Genomic DNA, 22,140 nt, shown 5'->3' on the forward strand with positions numbered 1-22,140 from the left:
GGTACCTATATATATATATATATATATATATATACATATTTTAATAATCTATGTATATTTAGTTGCAACACAGTTATATATGCATAAATATCTCTGTATGTATGTATAAGGTATTTCGAAGGTAACATTTTTTAAATGATATGAGTTTGCAGGTGTGAATGAATGATCTTTACTCCCATCTTTTGCATCTATCTAAATGGTATTCGCATGAGCTTTGCGAACATATAAATTAAATCCAGAGTTTATTAAAGTTTTTATTTAACATTAAAAAACATAAAATAGTAAACATTATAATAGTTAAATTATTGTACTATTCTGTTCAAACTTTTTAACCTATAAGACATAATTAAAAATATTTAAAAAAACTAAAATTTCTTAATTTTGAATACGTAAGTTTTAATGGCTAAAGCATTGCATTCATATTTCCTTGTGGTTATGTATGTTTTTATGTGCCAGTTTAAAATTTGTACTCTTTGACATAGAGTAATCTTGCTACGGATTTGATTTTGGTATTAATTTATGAATTTGGCAGTGATGGAACTGTTTCAATATTTTCTATTTCTCAGAATAACATTTAAAAGACAGATTTAAAAGTTGACTGATAAAATAGTTTTTTATATTGCATTAGGGAAAGAAATTTGTGTTTTGCGTATAGAACTATTTATGTGGTGCATACAAAACTTATCAAATCATTTATGGGCTTATCTGAATGGTTTTTCATATTTATTAAAAAATGTAATCTCAGCATTTGGAATTTTTATATACATTTTGTCTTTATCTGTTAAAGCTTTACTTTCGTACAAAAGGTATTACTACTTAGGGATCTAAACAGTTTTAGTAACTTAGAAGCGCCTGTTGTGGGAATTAAAATTAACATTGGTCACTCTTAAATGTTCATGCTAAGAAAAAAATTACATATTTTTGGATTAAAAAGTGTCGATACGTTGATCTTATAAGTGATCAATCCTCTCTGTAAACTTTTTTAGAGCAATATTTGTATCTGGCTGAGCATTAATATAATTCATAATATTATTATAATATTAATATATTAAGCATTTTTGGAGCCCCTCATAGTATGCACGTTCTTTTGTAACAAATATAAATTTATGGTTGTCGAGTGATTTCCTAATAAGGACCTTTTGTTAATCAATTCATTGAAATTAATGTTGCGTCTGTTCAAATAAATAGATACAAATGAGCGCGTTTTACTAATTAGATAGTATGCATCGTGTTCTCATATTTTTGTAAATTAAAGTATATTGAAAAATACCAAAGACTTAATATTCTGCGAAAATGCATATGTATGTACTTAGAAAAAGTTAAATGTTTAATTACTTAGCAATACTACTCACTTTCAAAAATGTTAATAACAAAAGTCTGAAATAAAAAGTTAAAAATACCTTAAACCATTAAGGGAAGCAAAAGTTCTTATTATATGAGTTGCTAATATTAAGGAAATCTATTGATTGATAGGCTTTCGCTAAGCTTTACACCTACCTAACTAATTATAAGTATTTTCTTTAAGATTTTTCTTTAATATTTACATACATACATACATATTCGCAAATGAAGCGCAGAAAAGTGCATAATATAATCTGCATTAGAGTGCCTGCAAAGTGGACGCTCAAATCAATCGAGCGGAAAACTGATTTCGATCAGCGCTTATTAATTTTAGATAACGCACAGTGGATGCCATATTCAGCGCTGAATTTTACGTATAATTTGCTATTATTATTCTGTTGCTTGTTCATAACAGTTTATTTTAAGGCAGAATTTAGTTCAAATATCATTTTATTTAAGGGAAGATATACAATTAATTAATGGATGATTTGTGAGAAAAAGCTAAACAAAATAGGGCGTATAAAACGGGTATTTATTGCATAGATTCCCATCATAAATTTGTCTTTGAAAATATTAATAGCGATAGAATTATCGTAATAAATTTGGCCTTTAAAATATTAATTGCAGGTATTTAATAAATTCTGATGTATTAAGCTATTATCGTCAAAAGTTTTCTTTTGAAAATACTAATTATCTTACTACCACATTCATTGTAATTTTTTGTAAGCAAAATGTGAGATTACCATACCGATATACAAATGAACTATGCAACACGCAAGTCGGCGCCGAATAACATTTCAAAACTAGTTTCTCGAGTTGATCAGTTTCGACTGCGTCTTTGGTCAACGTGCACTCTGCGGTGACTATGCAATTTCGTGAAAATTCACACACACGGTTTTTAAGCTGATTTCCCCCTTTCGTTAGATTTGCTTTCGGCTCGGCTTTGACTGTCCACGGTGCAGGTACCCTTAGATTGATTAGATTGATTGTAGCGACCCAACAACTATTTATAAATGTTTAAATATGTATACCACTGTACGTAGCAGACAACAAAGCATTGTGAAAAGCTTTAATTACCGGCGATTAAAAAATTATTGTATTTAAGCATACCTACTAATTAATACCTATAATACTTAAATTATTTTCATTAATAGTAATTGTATTTTAAATACGAAAAGATAGTAGCGACACATTGCGTTTGAGTAATTGTCTGTGTGGTTTCGAAGGCGAGACTGATGATGTATCCACGATATCGAGCCCGTCGGCATTGAGGCTGTGTGTATCGTAGCTTAAGTCCTGCATTGGTACAACTTCCGGCAATAAATGACGTATATGCGAGGGTGAACGGCGAGCTTTGTATTGATGCCTTTCATATATGTTTATATAAATTATAAAGGATATATAAATTAAAATGCGATAATGATAAACAAATGCAATACGAATGTACTCACGTTTTATGACGATTTGCACTAAAACGTGCACAGCTACATGAACACATGGATGTAGTTGAGCCACTACTGTTTGACTGAACTTCATGACCTTCATATCCACTTAAAATGGAGCCATTTGCTGTAATGACGTCACCTTCTAATTTAACAGCAACTTGTAAAGCCTGAAAAATGTTTACGAAACCGGGCTTATTAGTATTCAAAATTTGTAGGTATGTTTGGCATTTAAGGAGAAATAATAAAAAAATGTGTTTCTGAAATGCGAGCAGTTTGAGTCTTTGATACAGGGAATACAAAGTGGATTTCATTAAAAATAAAAATGTTACGATTTCTTTTTTTACTAATTAATAAAAAAAATAAATAAATTAAGAAAAAATTTTTGTATTTTTTAAAATATCACAACTTTTTTAAACATACTACATTTTATATAAAATTAAACAAATTTGTGACTGATATTTTTTGAGTGGGTTTCTTTGTATTCCTTGTTCAATGATAGTGTTGATATTTTAAACCAGAATAAATAAAATAGTTTTTCATTGTATTTTTGAAAGTAGTTATTATGTTTATGTGGCTATAATATGCAGTAGTTTCTTATTTCTTCTTTGAGCTGTTTTCACTTGTAGGCAGGTATAGAGATTTGAGTCTCGGGCTTAAGTAAGTATTAGAAAATATTGTATTTTTATGTTTATTGATTATTAAAGAATTGTTTTAATTTTTAATTGAAAACCGCAATCACCTCTTTTGTCCAAATATTGGACTTGGTTATAAACTATTGTATTGTACGTGGTCCAATATACATTTTTGTAAAGAAAATTAAAAAAAAACATATTTTTTTACATTTATTATCGTTTTCATTGAAAAGAAAAAATTAAAAATAAAAGTAAATTGGAAAAATATTATCATTGTGATATTATAGTTTGTAAACTATTTAGTAAAAAATTTAAAATGTGCAAATTTTAACGATTTTTTTAATAAAAATGTTTTAATATGATCATGAAAAAACGAATTGAAGCATTGCCATGCAATAAAGTGCCAAATTTTAAAAGTTATAATGATTCAAACCTGTGCATTAATGATGAGATATATATGAAGCGGTAATTGAAAGTTGCTAATTAAAAAATATAAAAAACAAATTTAAGAAAAACTCAAATTTATATTTTTCAAAAACCACTGTATGCATTATTATTAAAAATTGAACTACTTAATTTTCTCAGAAATTTTTTTTTTTAATTTTTGGTTAACTTTTCAATTATGGTATAGCGTAAATTTTCGTTGTAAGTGTTCGTGTATATGAAAGTAGTTATGTAAATCGTGCATTGCAAATGAAGGCCCAATTTCAATTTAATTACATGCATAAGCCGTTAAGGATTTTTTCATAGGAACTTAGTCTCCTATTTAACTAAAATATTAGCTCTCTTAAAAGAAAAGATATATGGTATGTATTAGAGAAATTGATATTCCACCAGTTGTATAGAAATGTCAAATTAATGTATTTTTCGGATGTTAGAGCGATTTGCCATCATAAAAAATAATAAATAATAATAATATGTTAAGGTTCTACCAGCCACGGCTTGGAAGAGCGTTTTTAAAGTTATTCTGCTGTCAAAAAACTTTACTTGCCCGTGCGAATCACCGGCAAAATAGTTCGGTCACCCAGCACCAGCTATTTTGCGTTTTTTTTTTTTTTCAAAGAATCAAGTCAAAGAAGTTTAATTTGTTCATATAAAAATCTCATTTCACTTAATGATAAAAGCGACAATGGCAACTATTTATCATTATTATGAGACTATGAATCTTTTATCAAGTTTGCACCATTTTGAAATACGAAAATAACTTTTTACTAGAAACGAAAAGCCTTTTTATAGATGAACAAGCCGTATACTATATATATAATACTAAGTTGTTATTAAATTATTCAAAATATAATTATTTACTATTGCAAGAATTTTATGGAAACACTTTACAAAAATCTTTCAATTAATTCGTCCACCTTTTAGCAGTTTTAATTTATGCTGTTTTTTTAGAATAAATGAGCGAGTTTTCTTCCCAAGATATTCAAATAAATAAAGCAATTAAAAACCCTATGGCACACACATTTGGCCTAATATATTTCGACTTGCCTTTTTTTTAATTTAACCAAGTTTGAAAAGAATGTAAAGGATTTTTCTAATTCTATAGGAATTCAACATCAATAATCAAATATTAAAGGATTTCAAAGTTGTGATTAAAAAAATTGTAAAAGTATTATTGAAAAATCATATTTACTAATGTATATAAAAATAAATTAGTAGTATAAAATGATTCTGCACCTGCATAGCTTGTGCTTCATCCCTTCGTTCATCCTCCGTATTCATTGTAACAAACCGCAATACTAGCAGATTCAGCGAGGCGGCAACAATTGCCAAACCGAACAATATGAATATCAATGCGAACATAACATATTGCGGTTTGTTGTTGAGTGCATTATCTTTTTGTAAAGCTACCATATCTCCAAAACCTAAATGAAACCAAATGTATTTATACAAATGTATGTATGTACGCAAAGTGATAATTTTATTTCGTAAACTTCTAAAGTACATTTATGGCAGGAACACTCACCTATTGTAGTTAAAGTAATAAAGCAGTAATATACTGAATCGAAATAGCTCCAACCTTCGTAGCGTGAAAAAGCCGCAGCACCACCAGCTATCATTAAAGAGCTCAACGTTGTCACAACGCATATTAAATCTACTTCAGAAGCTGCAGTTCGTTTACAACGTAGTGACTTCCTCACTGCTTGTATAACATAGCTGTAGTGAATAAAAAACGAAAGCAAAATGTAAAAGAAAAAATTTCACAATTAAATTTGCAAATACATGGCACATAGAAATATGTATTTTATTTGTAAATATACAAGTATTTTGTATTTAATAGGCAATTAACCTGCTCAGTCTATTCACTCTTTCTCCAATACTTTGGAACATCACAAGGCCCAATGGTATCCCCACAATGGCATAGCACATTGTGAATAGTTTGCCACCGATTGTGCTTGGCGTGGAATGACCGTAACCGATAGTCGTCAACACTGTTGTTGCATAGTAAAATGCACCAGTGAATTTCCATTGCTGACCGGCTTTGTGTGGTTCTGACTTAAGTACAACTGTCTCCATCACTTTGAAGTCCTCTTGTGAAATATTGTATTTTCGTATAATCATATCTTCCACAGCTGAAAAGTAAGAAGCAGAATTGAAATATGGCTTTGTAAATATTATTTCTTTTTAATATATTTGTATGTTATGTAAAAGCTTCTGGTCAACCTTCAGATGTAAATGTAAGAAGCATCATCTAGTCTTTGCTAAATTCCTTTTCACGTTGTTAATCTCTTGCTGTTTATTTATACAGTTTATAATAATATCCTGCCTTCGAAGGCATAGTTTGTCCGCCAAGAGAAAACTAATTTTTTCTAAATATGTGGATTTTAACTCTCCGCGTATCAATTAAGCTAATAAAAAAGTTTTCCATGCAAGGACTTCATTTAGATCATTCACTTTATATGGCTACTGTGATCGGATATCAGCGGTTCCAACAAATGAGCAGCTTTTTGGGAAAAAAGTTCAAAATTTCAGATCGATATCTCAAAAACTAAAGGACTAGTTCACTTATATACTGACAGACATGACCGAATCGATTCAGCATGATCGTGGCGCTGATCATTGATATCCATATACAGAATCTATCATGCTACAAAATCAAACCGTAATAACTTTTTTAAAGCAATGTATTATGTTTATTATTATTTTTTTGATATACAAAAAATTTTATTTTAGTTTATACAATTAAATACTTTTAGGAATTATGGACCATAAATGGCCTCCATGCTCAGCTGCACAAATGTGACACTTAATTAGAAAATTATTCATTGCGGCTTGAAGGGCTGAAGTCGGGAATGCCTCTATTATCGATTGAATGGACTGCTTCAATTAAGTCAGATTTTTGGAATCTGTACGCCTCTTGCTTGACATGACCCGATAAAAAAGTCGAGTACAGTTAGGTCAGGTGACCTCTGGGGGCCAGCCGAAAATGGTGTTTCTTGAAAATTTTGTTTTTTTCAAATTTTCTTTGGAGCTCCACAATAACGGGGCTGAATACGTGTGAAGCTGCTTCAACTTGCTGAAACCAAACGCTATTGAAAGGGATACGTCTCTGACGCTGTTCTCGATAATAAATAACTGTGCTCATGGACAGTTACTGTTACACCGTTTTCTTCTAAGAAGCTTGACTCAACAATACACCTTGATGAAACTGCGCGCCACACGGTGATTTTTTCTGAAGTTCCGTCTCGTGGATTATTTTTAAATTTGATTCACTACATATAAATCATTTTGTGGGAAAATTTCAAGTGAATAAGCAATTTAGATGGTTTAGCCGGCTTGTTATTTTAACTTTGTACGGAACAGGGTTTAAGTCATCATGAATTATCCAATGTAAAGGCCGTCTGCTAATTCTGCTAATAAGTAGCGAGTCGAGACTCTTGGATTTGCCTGAATTTACTATGCAATAGCCGCGACTCTTTCTTGAACATGAACATACGCATCTCGATGGCAAGGTCTTCGTGGGGAATCGGCAACGGGTTTACCATCCCCATAATGGTCCATCTACTCGGGGAAGTGCAGCCAAAATTCCGAATTCCCTTTGGACGAAAACGCCGAACTGCAAAGCATGGTACCGCTGCAGTATCCAAATCCTCTTTTCGATATTTCAAACATTCATTAAAAGAAAAATTAAATAATATACTGGCAAATAAAAAAAGTAAGTCGATTACTCACACAAAAAGTTATTACGGCTTATTTTTGTAGCTTCTGGGTGGAACTTAAAAAAAAACTTCTAATGAATTCAACATATGAATATTGCACATCGATTGCAATATGGTAGAAGTGCGAAAATCATCATGTTATAGAAAGTTTAAGGTATATAGGAGTTAGAGGAAAGTCTGTTCAGATTCCATCTAGTCTTGGTATTAAACGAATGTATAGACGTGGACATGTTTCCAAAACTGGAACATAGATTACACCAAATTTGGTCCAGTAGATGCGACGATATGGAATTTCATATACAAAAAACTGGAAAAAGGCACTCTTGTTAAACAAATATACAAATACCGTTATTCAACTATTAAAATTTAAAACATTTGATTGTTTTTACTAATGTTATCCGCTGCATGAACGAACAGACGTCAGACTTCCAAACAACCGTTAGTTGTAAAAACAATTAGACAATGCGCATGTGAAACCAAAAAATAAACTTCCAACAATATTGGTCAACGTCACATCTAAACAAGCTTCGTATCACCGTTGGATGCCATCCTTTAAGATGTCATGTACTTTAATTATTGCCATCGATATAAATTCGTTCATTGTCAATTGACGTCAACAAAGTCATCTAACAAAACCTGTTTAAAAAGCCACTCGTACAAAAGTGCACAAGAAAATTACAAACACGATGTGCATGTAAGTGACTAGCCGGATGCTTAAATGTAAATAAATGTGTGTCAATGTATTCGTAACCCTCTCATGCATGAGAACACCTTAGCACAAGCACATACTTTATTTAATGTGCTTACAAAAGTGGGCCACTTGCGTTTGTCGTTTTGCCAATTTATCTAGGTCTGTATGTAAACAGGCAGGATTTGTATATATGTATGTATGTATGGGTACGTATGCATATAGATAGTCTCGTTTTCCTACAGTAGGGCATATTTACGGTTGCTAAGCATAAAGCGGTGACTTAAATATTGATACTCACCTTGCAGTGCTTCCCAGCGCCGCTTTTCCGTTTCCGATTCGAGCGAGTCAAATACAGCAGCGCCAACTAGTAAATATGTAAATGTACACACGATCAAGGATATCGTGCGAACATTTTGTTTCTTCATTCTTCATTTAGGCGAAGTTTTATTTTTAGCTTCATTATCATTGCGATTATAATGAATACTTGTATTTCCTATTTGAATATTGAAAATACATTGCTTGCCACCGTCGAAACGCTGAGCGCCAAGCGCATTCAAAACCCGTAGCAATTATATGTAATTTGTTGATTTATAAGTTTTATTTGCGAGTATGAATATATCCAATAAATTTATAATATTGCTGATATGGCTGAATTATGTTGTCCTTGATGTGAATATAACAATTCTCCAATTATGTCACTATGTGTACGAAGTTACCCCAACAGTATGATTAAAGAGTATTCGATTTTTAATGTTGAATTGTTTTTAATTATTACTTTCTTTTTTTCTTTTTAATACTTCAATGAGAAATATTTTCCGTAATATTTTAAACTTTAACTATATAAGTAAATCAACTCCCTTTAAATATTTTTGGCGTACAGTTATTGGCACTTATCTCTAGAGATTGAAAAAAAAAAAAATACTTCTAGCAAAAATTCATCAGAATCTCAAATCTTGCATTTCTTACCAAATTTTGTGTGCGGATGTTGGAAAAGGATATTCAGTTTTATCAAAAACACAACCCTACGAGTGGTACAAAACCTTCAAAGGCGGTCGAGAAATCGTTGAAGACATTCTGGACGACATTCCACCTCTTAAGTGATGAAGATATTAAAAAAGTGAAGGAAGTTCAAGCACCATTAAATTGTCAGGCAAGTGTTAGAGAGATCTTAAGAGTGCTCGACATTTCTCCGACTCGAATGAATGTGGTGAATATTTTGGGTATGAACGCGTTCTCACTCGACTCGTCCCGATAAAACTGAATTTTTTTCAAAATAGTACCGTAAACCGTAAACAGGTCTCTTTGGAGATACTTGATGATGCGAATTCCGATCAACATCAATGGAAACCACTGATGAGACATGGGTTTATGAGTTTGACATGCACACAAGGCAACAACCATCGGAATGGTTCGAAATCAAGGTGAATCTCATTGTTTTTTCGATATTTGTGGTTTCGTGCATCATGCATTTGTTCCGGAGGGAAAGACGAGTACTTCTACTTGTATTTACCCGTTTGCGGGAGAACATCCGCAATAAATACCAACGATAAACCACCGTATTCACCAGATTCGGCTCTGTGCGATTTTTTCTTGTTTCCCAAACCGAAATTTGCTCTCCGAGGAACCCGTTTTCAGTTGATCGAAGAGATAAAACAAAATTCGCTGAAGGAGCTGAAGTCCATACACATACATGAATGACAACAAGTGTATGGAAAAATCTATTAGGCGTTAGCATGCTTGTATTGGCTCAGGAGCCTACTTTGAAGGCAAAATTAAATGTTTGTATAAACGTATCAGTCTGGGTCAAATTTGATCAGACAAATCTCTTAATCTAACCATGGTATATTGACACAATACGACGGACATAGCGATTTAAAAAAAGATAGATGAAAATAAATAGAAAATTAATTGTAATTCCAACAATCGATAATTTATGTGTCGCATTTGCTTTTATAAGTTTTGAAAATAGAAAATAATGTAAGTTTCGTATAACTGCCGCTCAGAAGGATAATGAAACTATTTACGTTGCAATCTACGATGACCTTGTGTTATTTTTAACCGAATGCGAGGTTAACAAAACACAACTAAATATACGTCACATTTATACAAATCACTTGTGCAAGCTGTATGACGGCGAATTTGCCACATTGCAGCGAAGCAGCGTAAAGTTTCAACACAGTTCGCCTGATGTTTGTTGGTATTTTAGTAACGATATCACTGCTGTTAATCTTGATGGCAAAAGGCACAGTACCAGTAGCGTCGAATTATGTAGCCTTGCCATGTAACAGCCGTGGACCATTTTAATTATTCACACATGCATGCATATACCGACATACATATGTACATACAACAAGGAAATTGTATATATTACACGCTTAATTTAATTTTTTCGCTTAACTTTCTAATTCCTTTTTATTAGAATAGATATACATACATACATATGTAGGTATGTATAGCCGTGCACACAGTGATTTTCATTAGAGAGTCGTAACGGAGTTCAACCACTTAGCTGTAATTAAACACAATATACATATTTAAATAACAGTTTTGTGAGAAATCCTTTGAAAAGAACACCAAACCACCGAATGCACATGTTTCCAACAAACTTTGCCACTTATTTACTGCATGAGCTATTCCACCAAATGCCTGCCTGCTTTATGCTTGTCTGTCTGATTTCATTTAGTTACAGTCACATAAACATATTGGAAACCGCACACTGGTGAACTTTACCCCGATAAACGTCTTTGAGCAAAGGACTCACGAAGGCATGATGCCGACAATTGCATCATGTCCTTAATGGCTGAAGAAATTATAAAAAGTTGCTCTCTTGCCGCTGGATTTGAGAGTAAAATCTCTGCTCTCAGTAGCATCTTACTAGCATTTGATTTATATGGCGAAGTGACAGGTATATGGATGTATAGTACATAAACTAATACATACAAATATACTTGTGAAAACATTTACATATGCATGTATGTATGTATGTATATATCGAAAAAATAACAACAATAAACATAATACATGCAAATGAAATAAGCATATGTATTATAACTATTGAAAACAACATTTTCATTTGTTGCTTTCCTTTTTATTTCAAAACCTATTATTTAAAAAAATATGAAGCTGAAAAATGTATAAAAGGATAAAACGTGAACTGAATTATTCACAAAAAGCTAAATAACTAATTTCATCAAAATGTTTGTATGTCTTTCCTAATAGATTTGTGCCAAAGTAGTAAAAATGAGAGTGAAAAAAATTCAAAAAACTTCAGCGGTATCGAAGCTATAATATCCTAACAGATGCATTTCATAAAGCATCAAAGGGTGGACCTTTGTATTGATTTAGATCGGTCAGTTTAAATGGCAGCTGTATGCTATAGTGAAGCCATCTGAGCAATTTATTCGGAGATCGTGGTCTCGCCTTTGGCAATAATCTGTGTTAAATGTCATGAAAATAATTTGCCAAATAAAATTTGTTCCTTCCAAAGGCATGAATTTGATAGTTCAGTTTGTATGCCAACTACATATACGCTATACTGATCAGATCTAAATAATATGCCCGAAGATATATGTATGTATATAATAATCTTCACCTAAGATAAGTGAAGACGTCTTGTCGAACTTCTACTTGAATTATGAACATATCTTTATGAAGTATAAACACTAGGCAATGTCGGCACCGGTATGGTATACATTAACATAAATATAAAGTGGAATGATATAAATTTGCGATTTTTCGTATTGAATATATTCGGTTGATTTTAATTATGCGCTTTTAGAACTCATTATAGCAGCTAAATACTTATAAACAAAGACTTGGGAAGCTGCTCAGGTATGAAGCTGAAAAATTTCAATATTTATCACAGCACACTTTGTAAATTTAATATATATGTATATGCAGCTCAAGCATTTGTTTTCACATGAAACTCTCAAGCAAATGGGTACATACATTTAAGCGCATGTATTATATGTATGTGTAAAATTGCACACTACTACAGGATCGTATACATATGCATGTATATTTGTAAAAGGATAATCCTCCGCAAACTTTTAATCCGATTGCACTATACATAACCCAATTATTAACATTTTTATAATTTTATTTTATATTAGTCTATTTTAAAACACTTCGATTTAAAAACAGCATTTATCTCAGCCACATTGTGCGAATACCATTTCGTGATTTTCACTTCGTTTTATTATTCGTTTGGCATGAACAAATTTTATTAGGGAAGAGAACTATTGTATATAGTAAAAAATTTATCTCATCCATTCCCGGATTGTATGGACTCTTCACAATAATTAGTTGATTTTAATTTTTTAAAAATTTTCATTTCATTTATGCTCAAAATATTTTTTATATGCATAAATGTTTTACTATCTATCGCTTTTACCTTTGTAACCGAATGTCCGCGCTTTGACTACTCAAAATTACTAAATCGAATTTACTGTGTGTCCTGTGAGCGAATGGTACTGTCAATTGTGATGCTGTTGCTATGAGAGAAAGATGGTCGGTCTCTTTTACTGAATAACAACTGAGAATAATCTGTCAAATCATTCTTCATCCCCCAAATGCTTGTTGTACACTCCGACAATTGTTTAAATTGTAAGTCAATTGAGCAGTGAACACTGCCGGATATGAAAAATTTTGCACCAAGTGCATTTATTTAGTAAATAAAGAAAAAACACAAACTATTCACAACATTTTACAAAATTGTAATTGCGACAAGGATGTATAATATACATACGTTGATCGTTATCGATAAGAAGATAAAATAACGGTGATTCGATCAGCGAGACTATTTGTGGCGAGAACATTTGAATCATTTGATAACAATAGCTACCATTGTTAAGAAATCAAATTCTCTGCCTAAATAACTTTTAACTTCCTGCACCTGGGTTGATACTAGTCACAAAATGGCGCAGCTTTTGCATGAATTTTTTAAGAAAAATCTCCACATATGTTGAGTATACATATAAAAAAAGAATTTGTAGTTTCAAAACGCGCACAGAAATTTGTTTGTAAAACCCTTTCACATCAGTAATGTTTTTCAAACTTAGCCGCGGTCAAATATATTTTAATATTTGCTTTTATATGTAAAAAAAAATTATTGAATGCAATATTGCAAAATTGATGGGAGTTTTGACAAAAGTGTTCGCTACAAAAAGATTTGGTTCCATTTCAACTTTCAATTTTTAATATGAATTTTAGACTTTGGCATAAACCGTTGAAGTTGTTATCACAGTAAATTATATATATTCCGGTATTCAATGTAAACTTTAAGTTCTGTAGATGTATTAAAAAAATATAGATATATAATAAAGATGTTTTAGATAAGTGTTATAATCTTTAAATCCTTAAGCATCGGCTAATATAATATTACAACCCAATAGACCTCGACCACTCCACGTTTTAGGTATAAGTATCATATCTAATTGTATTCCCATACGTAGTACTTTCAAAGGAATCCTTTTATTTTGCATGTGGCGCACCAGGTCACCAATTTGGGTTAGATTGTTTTGGAAGTTTCTGGAATTAATGGTGCCAAATTCCAATATCTCATCATCTACTCGCAAACCCTGAAAGAAATTAAATAATGAATAATAATTTAAAACGATATTAGGTTTCTCGTAACTTACAGCCTCTTCAGCCGGCGATCCCGGACTTATCATATTTACTTTTACTATAACTTTCACTGGTGGCTCCACCGATGCTGACGACATGCTGGTGATTGGCACTTCATTATCATCTTCCAACCGTAAGGTGGCTGTATTGGTTGACAACAATTGTGTTTGACTTTCCGCTGCCTCGGAATGCAATTTATGCATTTGCTTTTCTATTTCTTTCATCAGTGCCTTATAATCATTTTGAAGACAAATTATCTGTTGACGTGCCTGTCGCACTTGATAAACATCAATATCGTTCCGTGGAAATCCTTCTGCATCAACCAAGGGTCCATCCATCCCCACATTAGCATTCTGTAGAAATAATATATATATATATATAGATATTAAACACTTTAAAGCAAATATAGTTAATAAATTAAAGAAAAACTTACATTTGCCAAAATATTTCCATAATCGGATATTTTCGATTCCATTGCTTCCTTTTCAGCCATAAGCCTGAGAATCAAGTCCTTAATTGGATTCGGAACGGGAACAACCATTTTAACTAAAGCCTTCTCCTTCCTTTCGATTCTATGTAACTTCAATTAAAATTCAGTATTTAATAAATAAATTTTGAAGGAATGATTTTTTTCTTTTCTGCGTATTGTTTTGGAAATATGTATTTGCATTATCGATAGCTATTTGTATAATGCCTCGATTAGTCTTCCCGTAGAACGTTAAAGTAAGGGCAACAGCCGTATGTATGATGATGTGATGGCAAATTAATTTTCGCGACACCACGTAATAATTAACTGATCTAATAAAGGCGTTGAGCTGCGTAAAGCAGGAATAACGTCAAACTCTCGCTAAAATTCTTAAATTAGTACAAAAGAAATAAAAAGCAAACCAAACTATTTATTAATAATACTTGTATATGTTTGTACAATGTACATATTTTTCAGAAAAATTATAATTTCTTTGGTTTCTGCACCCAACTTTACATCTTAGCGCGCTGTCAAAACCGTAAGGTCATAAATAAATTTCAAAACTTACCGTTGATGTCTAAATGTATTACATAATTTAAATGCATTAATTTGTAAGTATTTAAACTAAAACTTGCCGGTTGACCTTGAACGTGTGGGGTATATCGCTTTCGTTCGAAATTAGTTGCATCGATACCTGATAAAGAAGAAGCATTGTAGAATGCAAAATTATATTTCCTAAATAAAATTGTGAATATATAGCACACAGCTGATGAAAAGTAATCAAGACGCGAAAAAGGATTGCAGTTTCAAAAATTGTATATTTAAGTGTAAATTTTAGAATATTTCCATCAAATTCTCCTAAGTACTTGTCGCCTTTAGATGAATTGCACAAAGTTGATAAAAAGTGATAAAACATAAAATTTTGCATAACTTAAAGAGTAATTATAAACAACCTATCTAAAATGAGTTTTCATAGTTGGTTATTACGGCGTGAAAATGGTCTCCTACGTAGTCAAGCTGATCAAGACTTTATTATGCCACAAGTTTACCAATCCATGCGTCCTTTATATCAGTGGAATGACAAATATAGCAAACCTAATAACGAAACATTAAATGTTGGTGGCGTGTTCAATATGGAGTTCTCTCCGGAAGGGTGTGTTATTGTATATATTGTATAATAAAATATATGTATAATAATTATTTTCATTAAAAGAGGATTGTTGGTTGCTGCTTGTGAAAGAAAGGCTATAGTAATGTTTGATGTTGTCAGCAGACAAACCACTCAGCGAATAATGGACGCGCATACGTCAAACGTAAATTGCATCAGGTAAGATATTGGTACAATTCATTTGGAAAACTAGATTGAGAAAAAATATTTTTCAGATTCCTTAATAGTCGGCATTTTGCAACTTGCTCAGACGATACTACAGTTGCTTTATGGGATTTGCGATTCTTAAAAACTAAAATGCGCAGCCTCCAAGGACATTCAAATTGGGTGAAAAGTATAGAATACTCTAAAAAGGATAATTTGCTGGTAACATCAGCGTTTGATGGAAGTATATTTACTTGGGATATAAATTCATATACTGAACAAGGACTTATATACCAAAAAGTTTTTCATACAAGTGGCTTAATGAGATGTCGGATAACCCCTGATGGCTCAAAACTTGTATTGTGTACAACAGGCGGCTATATAATGATCATACATGATTTAGACTTAACAACTTTACACAAGGATTTGTGTGGTTTTCGAGTAAGTGACAATCTCCATTTAGGTATTAATGTAAATTTCAATAATATGATTATTTTTTCTACAGCCAATTATATATAGACTAATGCAGATGGGAAAACAGTATATACCCCAAGCAGCCAAATTCGATCACGTGTTTTCTAAAAAACAGAAAAAGAATAGAGTGGAACTTGTTACAGATTTCCCAAAAGAAAATGATGCTGAAGTTATACTTGCGTTAGAGGTACACATTTTATTTTTATATATATTTTTAAAAATAAGTATTAACTATTTTACTTAATTAAGGTTCATCCCAGGGGACACTGTTTCCTTAGTCGCAATATAAGTTATGATGGTCTTACGGAATGGTTGACAGTGCATGATATGGAAGAGGAGTCAGATGATGTAACTGAGAGCATAAAGAAACGCACTAATGACACTAATAAACGAAAACGCAAGCGTGAATCTGATGCAGACAAAGATGATAATGAAACTGAATCCAGTCAACCTGCAACTGGAAGAAGTGAAACAAACGATGATGTATTTTTTAGTATTAACCGTAGAACACGCGGTAATAGATTACCAATTCAGTCCCGTGGGTCAGAAGATTCACCGGCAGTCATGCCCTTTGACCAGTTTATAGCTCGTAATGCAGGCACGCCGTCGGGAAGTGCTGGTGCTGGTAATGCAGATGGTAGTTCGAACAGTAATAATAATGCAGCAAATACATTTGTCCCAGATATTTGGGCGGCCGAAGTAACTATGCAAGATCGTGCTTCACGACAGAACCGTGATAGAGAAACCAACGCGACGAATGTCTACAACTTTGTTTATGCAATTAGCAGCGGAGTGTTGCCTGCTGGTGGATTAAACAGTGCATCGTCATCAACACTGCCTATGTCTAGAAATTCGGGMTTTCGATTTATTCGAGGATTTGAAACACGTGAAAGCAGTGATGATAGTGGTTCTTCAAGTGATGAATCGACTCCTCGCATTAATTCGTCAAATGTAGCTCATCACCAACCAACCGAAATATCACCAGTAGCTCCAAGAGCATCTGGTAACCAGTCAGAAGGAAAAATTTTTCAAAACCCCAAAAAATTGACATACTATATAAAGGAATTGAACAAGGAAAACACATTCATAAAAGAACCATGCTTTTCATCTGATGGTCGTATTATTTGCTCACCATATGCAACAGGGGTACGACTACTCGGATTCTCAAAAGATTGCTCAGTTTATCCACATCACAGCAATTACTCCAGTTCGAAAAGACAGGCTCAGCCATTGTCAGAGATTAAGACAATTCGAGCTCATTCTGATATAGTTTTGAGTACGAGATTTAGTCCCCGTGAACCACTACTGGTCGCAGGTTGTCGTAGTGGTAAAATAGTTTGGTATCAACCAAATCTGTGAACCGTAAAATAAAACATAAACAATATATTATTAAAATGAGGTGATTCGTATTAACCAATTTGTTTTTTCCTAACTGAGTTTTGTTAAAACATTTTGTATATGAAATATATAATATAATAATAAATTTATATATTTGAGGAAAGTTAGATTGTTAATTACACTTTAAATAAAGCGGAATCTTCATTGGTGTTCCATAGTATGTGAATAATATTATTGTAATTATTTTAAATTTAAAGCAATAAAATTTTGGGAACGCTTCGAATAAATTCATATTGGGATTGTTATTTTTGTAATTCACGACTATAGCAGTAGTCTGAAATCACCCAAGCGATTGCGACGAGCTCTTAAAAGACCGTTACAACAACTCTTAAAAGTAACATATTCTTTTTATAATAGAAATGTATTGATTGTTCGTAAGACATTATTTTAACAACGAATTTTCTAGTCAACTTTTACCAAAATGATTTAAAATTAATACGTTGGCAACACTGTTAATATAGAAAAAAATTTACTGCGACAATCCTATTGTGAGAAAATTTGCGGATTTGATTACTTTTAATAATCAGATAAATTGTATGAATAAGTTAATACGAGAAGAAATGGAATCACAATATGCACCATTGAGCGAAAGTTGTGCCAAGGCCCTGGCAGACAAGGCTTATGAGAAGCGTAAAGTTGCTTCACAGGAAATCGAAAAGTATTTTAAAAATGGTGTTTATACACCATACAAGTAGTTATTTTTATTGTACTTTAATTGCAGAATGGTGACAGAATTTAATACGAAAAATAACACGGTACAGATACGAAAACTTATAGAAGTTCTTTCAAATCAATTTGCGATATCTCGTGATCCCAATCGCCGGAAAGGGGGCTTAATTGGGCTTGCTGCAACAAGCCTAGGATTAGGAAAAGTGAGTCATAATGAATATGAATGATAGTGCTTGTACTATTAATTTATTTTTTATAGGATTCGGAACGGTATGTAGGGGAACTGGTTACGCCAATATTAAACTGCCTTAGTGATCCGGACGTTCGAGTCCGCTATTTCGCATGCGAATCCTTATACAATGTTGTTAAGGTAGCTAGAGCTGCCATTATACCATTTTTCCCAGACCTATTCTCGGCATTATCACGATTAGTGACAGATTCAGATCAAATGGTTAAGGACGGCAGTGAGTTGCTTGATCGGTTGCTTAAGGTAATTTTTACACAATTATATTCAAAATATGAATTAACCAGTAAATTTGCATAATTTCAGGATATCGTAACTGAGTCTTCACAAATTTTTAATCTAGAGGCATTTATACCACTTCTTAAGGAACGTATTTACGTAAACAACTCATTTGCAAGGCAATATGTTATATCGTGGATTTCAATTTTGAACGCGGTTCCAGAAATAAATATGTTAATCTATTTAACTGACATTTTGGATGGACTTTTTACAATGTTAGAGGACAACACATTAGAAATTCAACGAATGTATGTACGAATTTCTTTAGATTATCAGGTTGGTGGTACGATTTTTTTTTTTTTTTTTTGTATTTATATTAGGTGTGAAACTACTTTAAGTCAGTTTTTAAAATCTATCCGATATGATTCTACTTCGGTGCGAATGGAGGATACAATAAACATACTAATTATTCATGCCCAATCTACTAATGAACTTATTAAGGTATGTACATATATAAAATGAAATATTTGGTATTTTTGATAATTATTGTAGTTATTTGCGTTTATACTATATACGTATATATTAGTCAATCGCTATAACGTGGATACGTGAATTTGTACAAACATTTGGACCAAATGTTTTGCCGCATGCCAGTGGAATATTTACTGCGATATTACCCTGTCTAGAGTACAACGTGGAATCTAAGAAAAGTATTAACAATAATTGAATTTTCGACTTTACCATTCATTACTATAATTACAATTTCACAGATATCAAAGAATGTGCAGTTTCGGTAAACAACTCGATGATGTCATTGATTTCATCAAAGGAGCACAAGTCAAAAAATATTGAAAAAATAGATTTACGTTCAGTTATGGAAGTTTTGTCGCAGTATTTAACCCATAATTCAGTGCACACGAAAATTGCTGTATTGAAATGGATCCATCATCTATTTACACATTTCCCCAACGAGGTTTGTTTATTAACTCCCCATATAAATAATTTAATAAATTTTTAAAATTTAGATGTCACCACATGCAAGCAGTTTAGGTGCTAACTTACTGGGCATACTATCAGATAATTCCGATGAAGTCGTACTGCAATGTCTCTCTGTTTTGGCCAAAATTTTGAATTCAACACATAATGATAGTAAGCACTTCTGGAATTATGTTAATTTAAATACTTAATTTAGCATCGCATTTATATTTTTTCGTTTAAAATAGATTCCAGGGATTTCAATAAAGCGCATTATCGAAAATTCCTTCTAAGTTTGCTGAACTTGTTTAGTGAGGAAAAAAAGTTTTTGGACAATCGTGCCAGCCTTATAATTAGGTAATATTTGTTATTACTTCTTCAAATATCAAATTTATTCATAATTTTACGTGATTTAATATTGTATTTCAGACAGTTGTGTGTACTGCTAAACGCCGAATATATCTATCGCACCTTTTCTGAAATCATTGATGAAGAAGTTATTAAATTTGCATCAACAATGGTCCGTTTACTCAACATGATACTCTTGACATCACCTGAATTGTTTGAACTGCGTAATTCACTACGAGACATTACAAATGAACATTCCGCAAATTTATTTAAATGCCTTTACAAAAGTTGGGCACATTGTCCCGTCTCCACACTATCCCTTTGTTTGTTAACCCAAAGTTATCAACATGTATCGCAATTGGTTGTACTGTTGTAAGTAAAATTGATATTTAATAAAATGACAATCAAACTTTAAAAGTTGGCTGAGAACGAAGTAATTATATATATGCATACCATTTAATTTGCAATAATTTCAGCGGTGACGTAGAGATAACTTTAGATATCTTGAACGAATTGGACAAACTGGTACAGCTGATAGAATCACCAATTTTCGCGCGTAAGTACAATGAAGCATACTTTCACCAAGACTGATTTAATTTTTTCAAACAAAAATAATTTGTAAGTATAATTGATTCATAATATATTTGCATTTACAGCATTGCGGCTAACTCTGGTTTCAAAATCGAATAATTGTGCAGATGCTCAACATTTGGCTCATGCACTTTTTGGTATTCTTATGCTTTTGCCGCAAACCGATGCTTTTCACTTATTAAAAAACCGTTTGCAATGTGTACCAAAATATTGGGGCCAAACACCAATGTAAGTATACACGTAATTCAAAAGCTAATGCATATTTATCATTTAATATATATCAACAGCAATGAAAGTAAATCACTGCAACATCAAAGCAACATTGACTTTGAAATATTGTTGGAACATTTCAAGAAAGTCCAAAAAGCCCAACGAACTTTACGAATTCAACAGAGGAGAAATATTATTTTACCTGAAGACACTTAAGTCACAACATGTCAATAATTAAAAAAATTATTGGATTATTTATTTTCCATTATTAATTAGGAGCAAAGATGCCTATTATTTTATTTACGTTATTCCTCTAGAGAATATAACAAATACAATACAAATGTACATATGTATCCAATATAATGTGATCATTTATGTGCACGCATGTTTTAATTTTATAATGGCTTTTAAATGTCACTAGTTACTATATTAATCTATTTCTAAGATTTAAATATATATTTGCTAGAAAAATATACACGCATTGATATATGTATGTATAAAAATTTCATTTGCATAAATAAATGTATAAGTTTCATATCATATCTAATATTTTTCTATCCCTGATATCGGAATCCAAAACCCATGTTTATTCTACAGTTTTAAAAGACGTTTGTATGAGTGTGGTTCGCTTTTCATTGCCTTGATCTTTATGACAAGTAATGTTAACCATCCAATAGAGGAAACTTAACTATATTTATTGAAATTCGTCATAACTGGACACCGTCGCAATGTTTCTGTCTGGCTATAGGAGTTGTTCACATATGGGAGCATGGCAAAAATGTGTGTTTAAAATGTAGTCTAAAACTGCAACTCAGAATTATATTTTCAATGAACTAATAAATGAAAACCAATGTCAGCCAGAAGTGAATGAATAAATATTATCCCATTAGTTTCCGTTGAGGCACAGCGAACCAGATGATGCCAGTGTAAATCAAATTTGTTTGTCGGATAAATCCATAAGTCGAAAAGAATCTAAAACAAAAATAGGGCTTTTGTATGAAAATAATATATAATATAATATAATAAATAATTGTTTAGGTTTGCGTTTCTAAGCTTTGCTTTGAACATACAAATGCCGCTAATACTTATTTGTTTATTATTGGCGCGATGTAAACAAAAGTCAGCTGTACGTCCAGAGCTTCCTGATTTTCATTTTAATTTCTTTTTAATAATTTGCATACAACACTGCAAGCGGAAATACTGGGAAAAGAAATTGCTGCTTTACAAATTTCAAGTTTTGAATTTATTGAATGCTTTGAAGACCAGACTAGTATAAGATTTTAATAATCGTTCGTGGAATATTTATTTACATTGAATTTGTCACAAAAAGATAATAG

At 32.0% G+C, this 22,140-nt stretch overlaps 4 protein-coding genes across 4 annotated transcripts; 2 read left to right on the top strand and 2 right to left on the bottom strand.

Annotated features, from left to right (window-relative positions):
* Nucleotides 1-1,208: 1,208 nt before the first annotated feature.
* On the bottom strand, nt 1,209-13,223 carry LOC108966957 (two pore potassium channel protein sup-9). Its single transcript, XM_018930128.1, has 7 exons — nt 12,666-13,223; nt 8,571-9,168; nt 5,712-5,994; nt 5,388-5,578; nt 5,099-5,286; nt 2,793-2,953; nt 1,209-2,707 (listed from the first exon to the last, which is right to left on the bottom strand). Exons 2-7 carry the CDS (start codon nt 8,695-8,697, stop codon nt 2,506-2,508), a joined length of 1,152 nt encoding a protein of 383 aa, XP_018785673.1. The 5' UTR covers nt 8,698-9,168; nt 12,666-13,223; the 3' UTR covers nt 1,209-2,505.
* Nucleotides 13,224-13,538: 315 nt separating this feature from the next.
* Nucleotides 13,539-14,569, bottom strand: LOC108966958 (26S proteasome non-ATPase regulatory subunit 9). Its single transcript, XM_018930129.1, has 3 exons — nt 14,331-14,569; nt 13,912-14,250; nt 13,539-13,851 (listed from the first exon to the last, which is right to left on the bottom strand). The coding sequence occupies exons 1-3, from the start codon at nt 14,436-14,438 to the stop codon at nt 13,630-13,632; spliced, it is 669 nt and encodes a 222-aa protein (XP_018785674.1). The 5' UTR covers nt 14,439-14,569; the 3' UTR covers nt 13,539-13,629.
* Nucleotides 14,570-15,132: 563 nt separating this feature from the next.
* LOC108966906 (DDB1- and CUL4-associated factor 10 homolog) lies at nt 15,133-17,650 on the top strand. Its single transcript, XM_018930052.1, has 5 exons — nt 15,133-15,516; nt 15,577-15,690; nt 15,747-16,116; nt 16,181-16,336; nt 16,399-17,650. The coding sequence occupies exons 1-5, from the start codon at nt 15,326-15,328 to the stop codon at nt 17,506-17,508; spliced, it is 1,941 nt and encodes a 646-aa protein (XP_018785597.1). The 5' UTR covers nt 15,133-15,325; the 3' UTR covers nt 17,509-17,650.
* A 386-nt stretch (nt 17,651-18,036) lies between these two features.
* Nucleotides 18,037-21,196, top strand: LOC108966929 (protein VAC14 homolog). Its single transcript, XM_018930083.1, has 13 exons — nt 18,037-18,205; nt 18,269-18,419; nt 18,476-18,706; nt 18,767-18,987; nt 19,060-19,180; nt 19,266-19,389; nt 19,450-19,652; nt 19,705-19,828; nt 19,903-20,011; nt 20,084-20,374; nt 20,479-20,558; nt 20,659-20,821; nt 20,881-21,196. The coding sequence occupies exons 1-13, from the start codon at nt 18,084-18,086 to the stop codon at nt 21,017-21,019; spliced, it is 2,079 nt and encodes a 692-aa protein (XP_018785628.1). The 5' UTR covers nt 18,037-18,083; the 3' UTR covers nt 21,020-21,196.
* The last annotated feature ends 944 nt before the right edge of the window (nt 21,197-22,140 follow it).

The sequence above is a fragment of the Bactrocera latifrons genome, unplaced genomic scaffold (genome assembly GCF_001853355.1).
Source record: "Bactrocera latifrons isolate USDA-ARS-PBARC rearing strain unplaced genomic scaffold, ASM185335v1 scaffold_171, whole genome shotgun sequence".
NCBI classification, from domain to species: Eukaryota; Metazoa; Arthropoda; class Insecta; order Diptera; family Tephritidae; genus Bactrocera; species Bactrocera latifrons.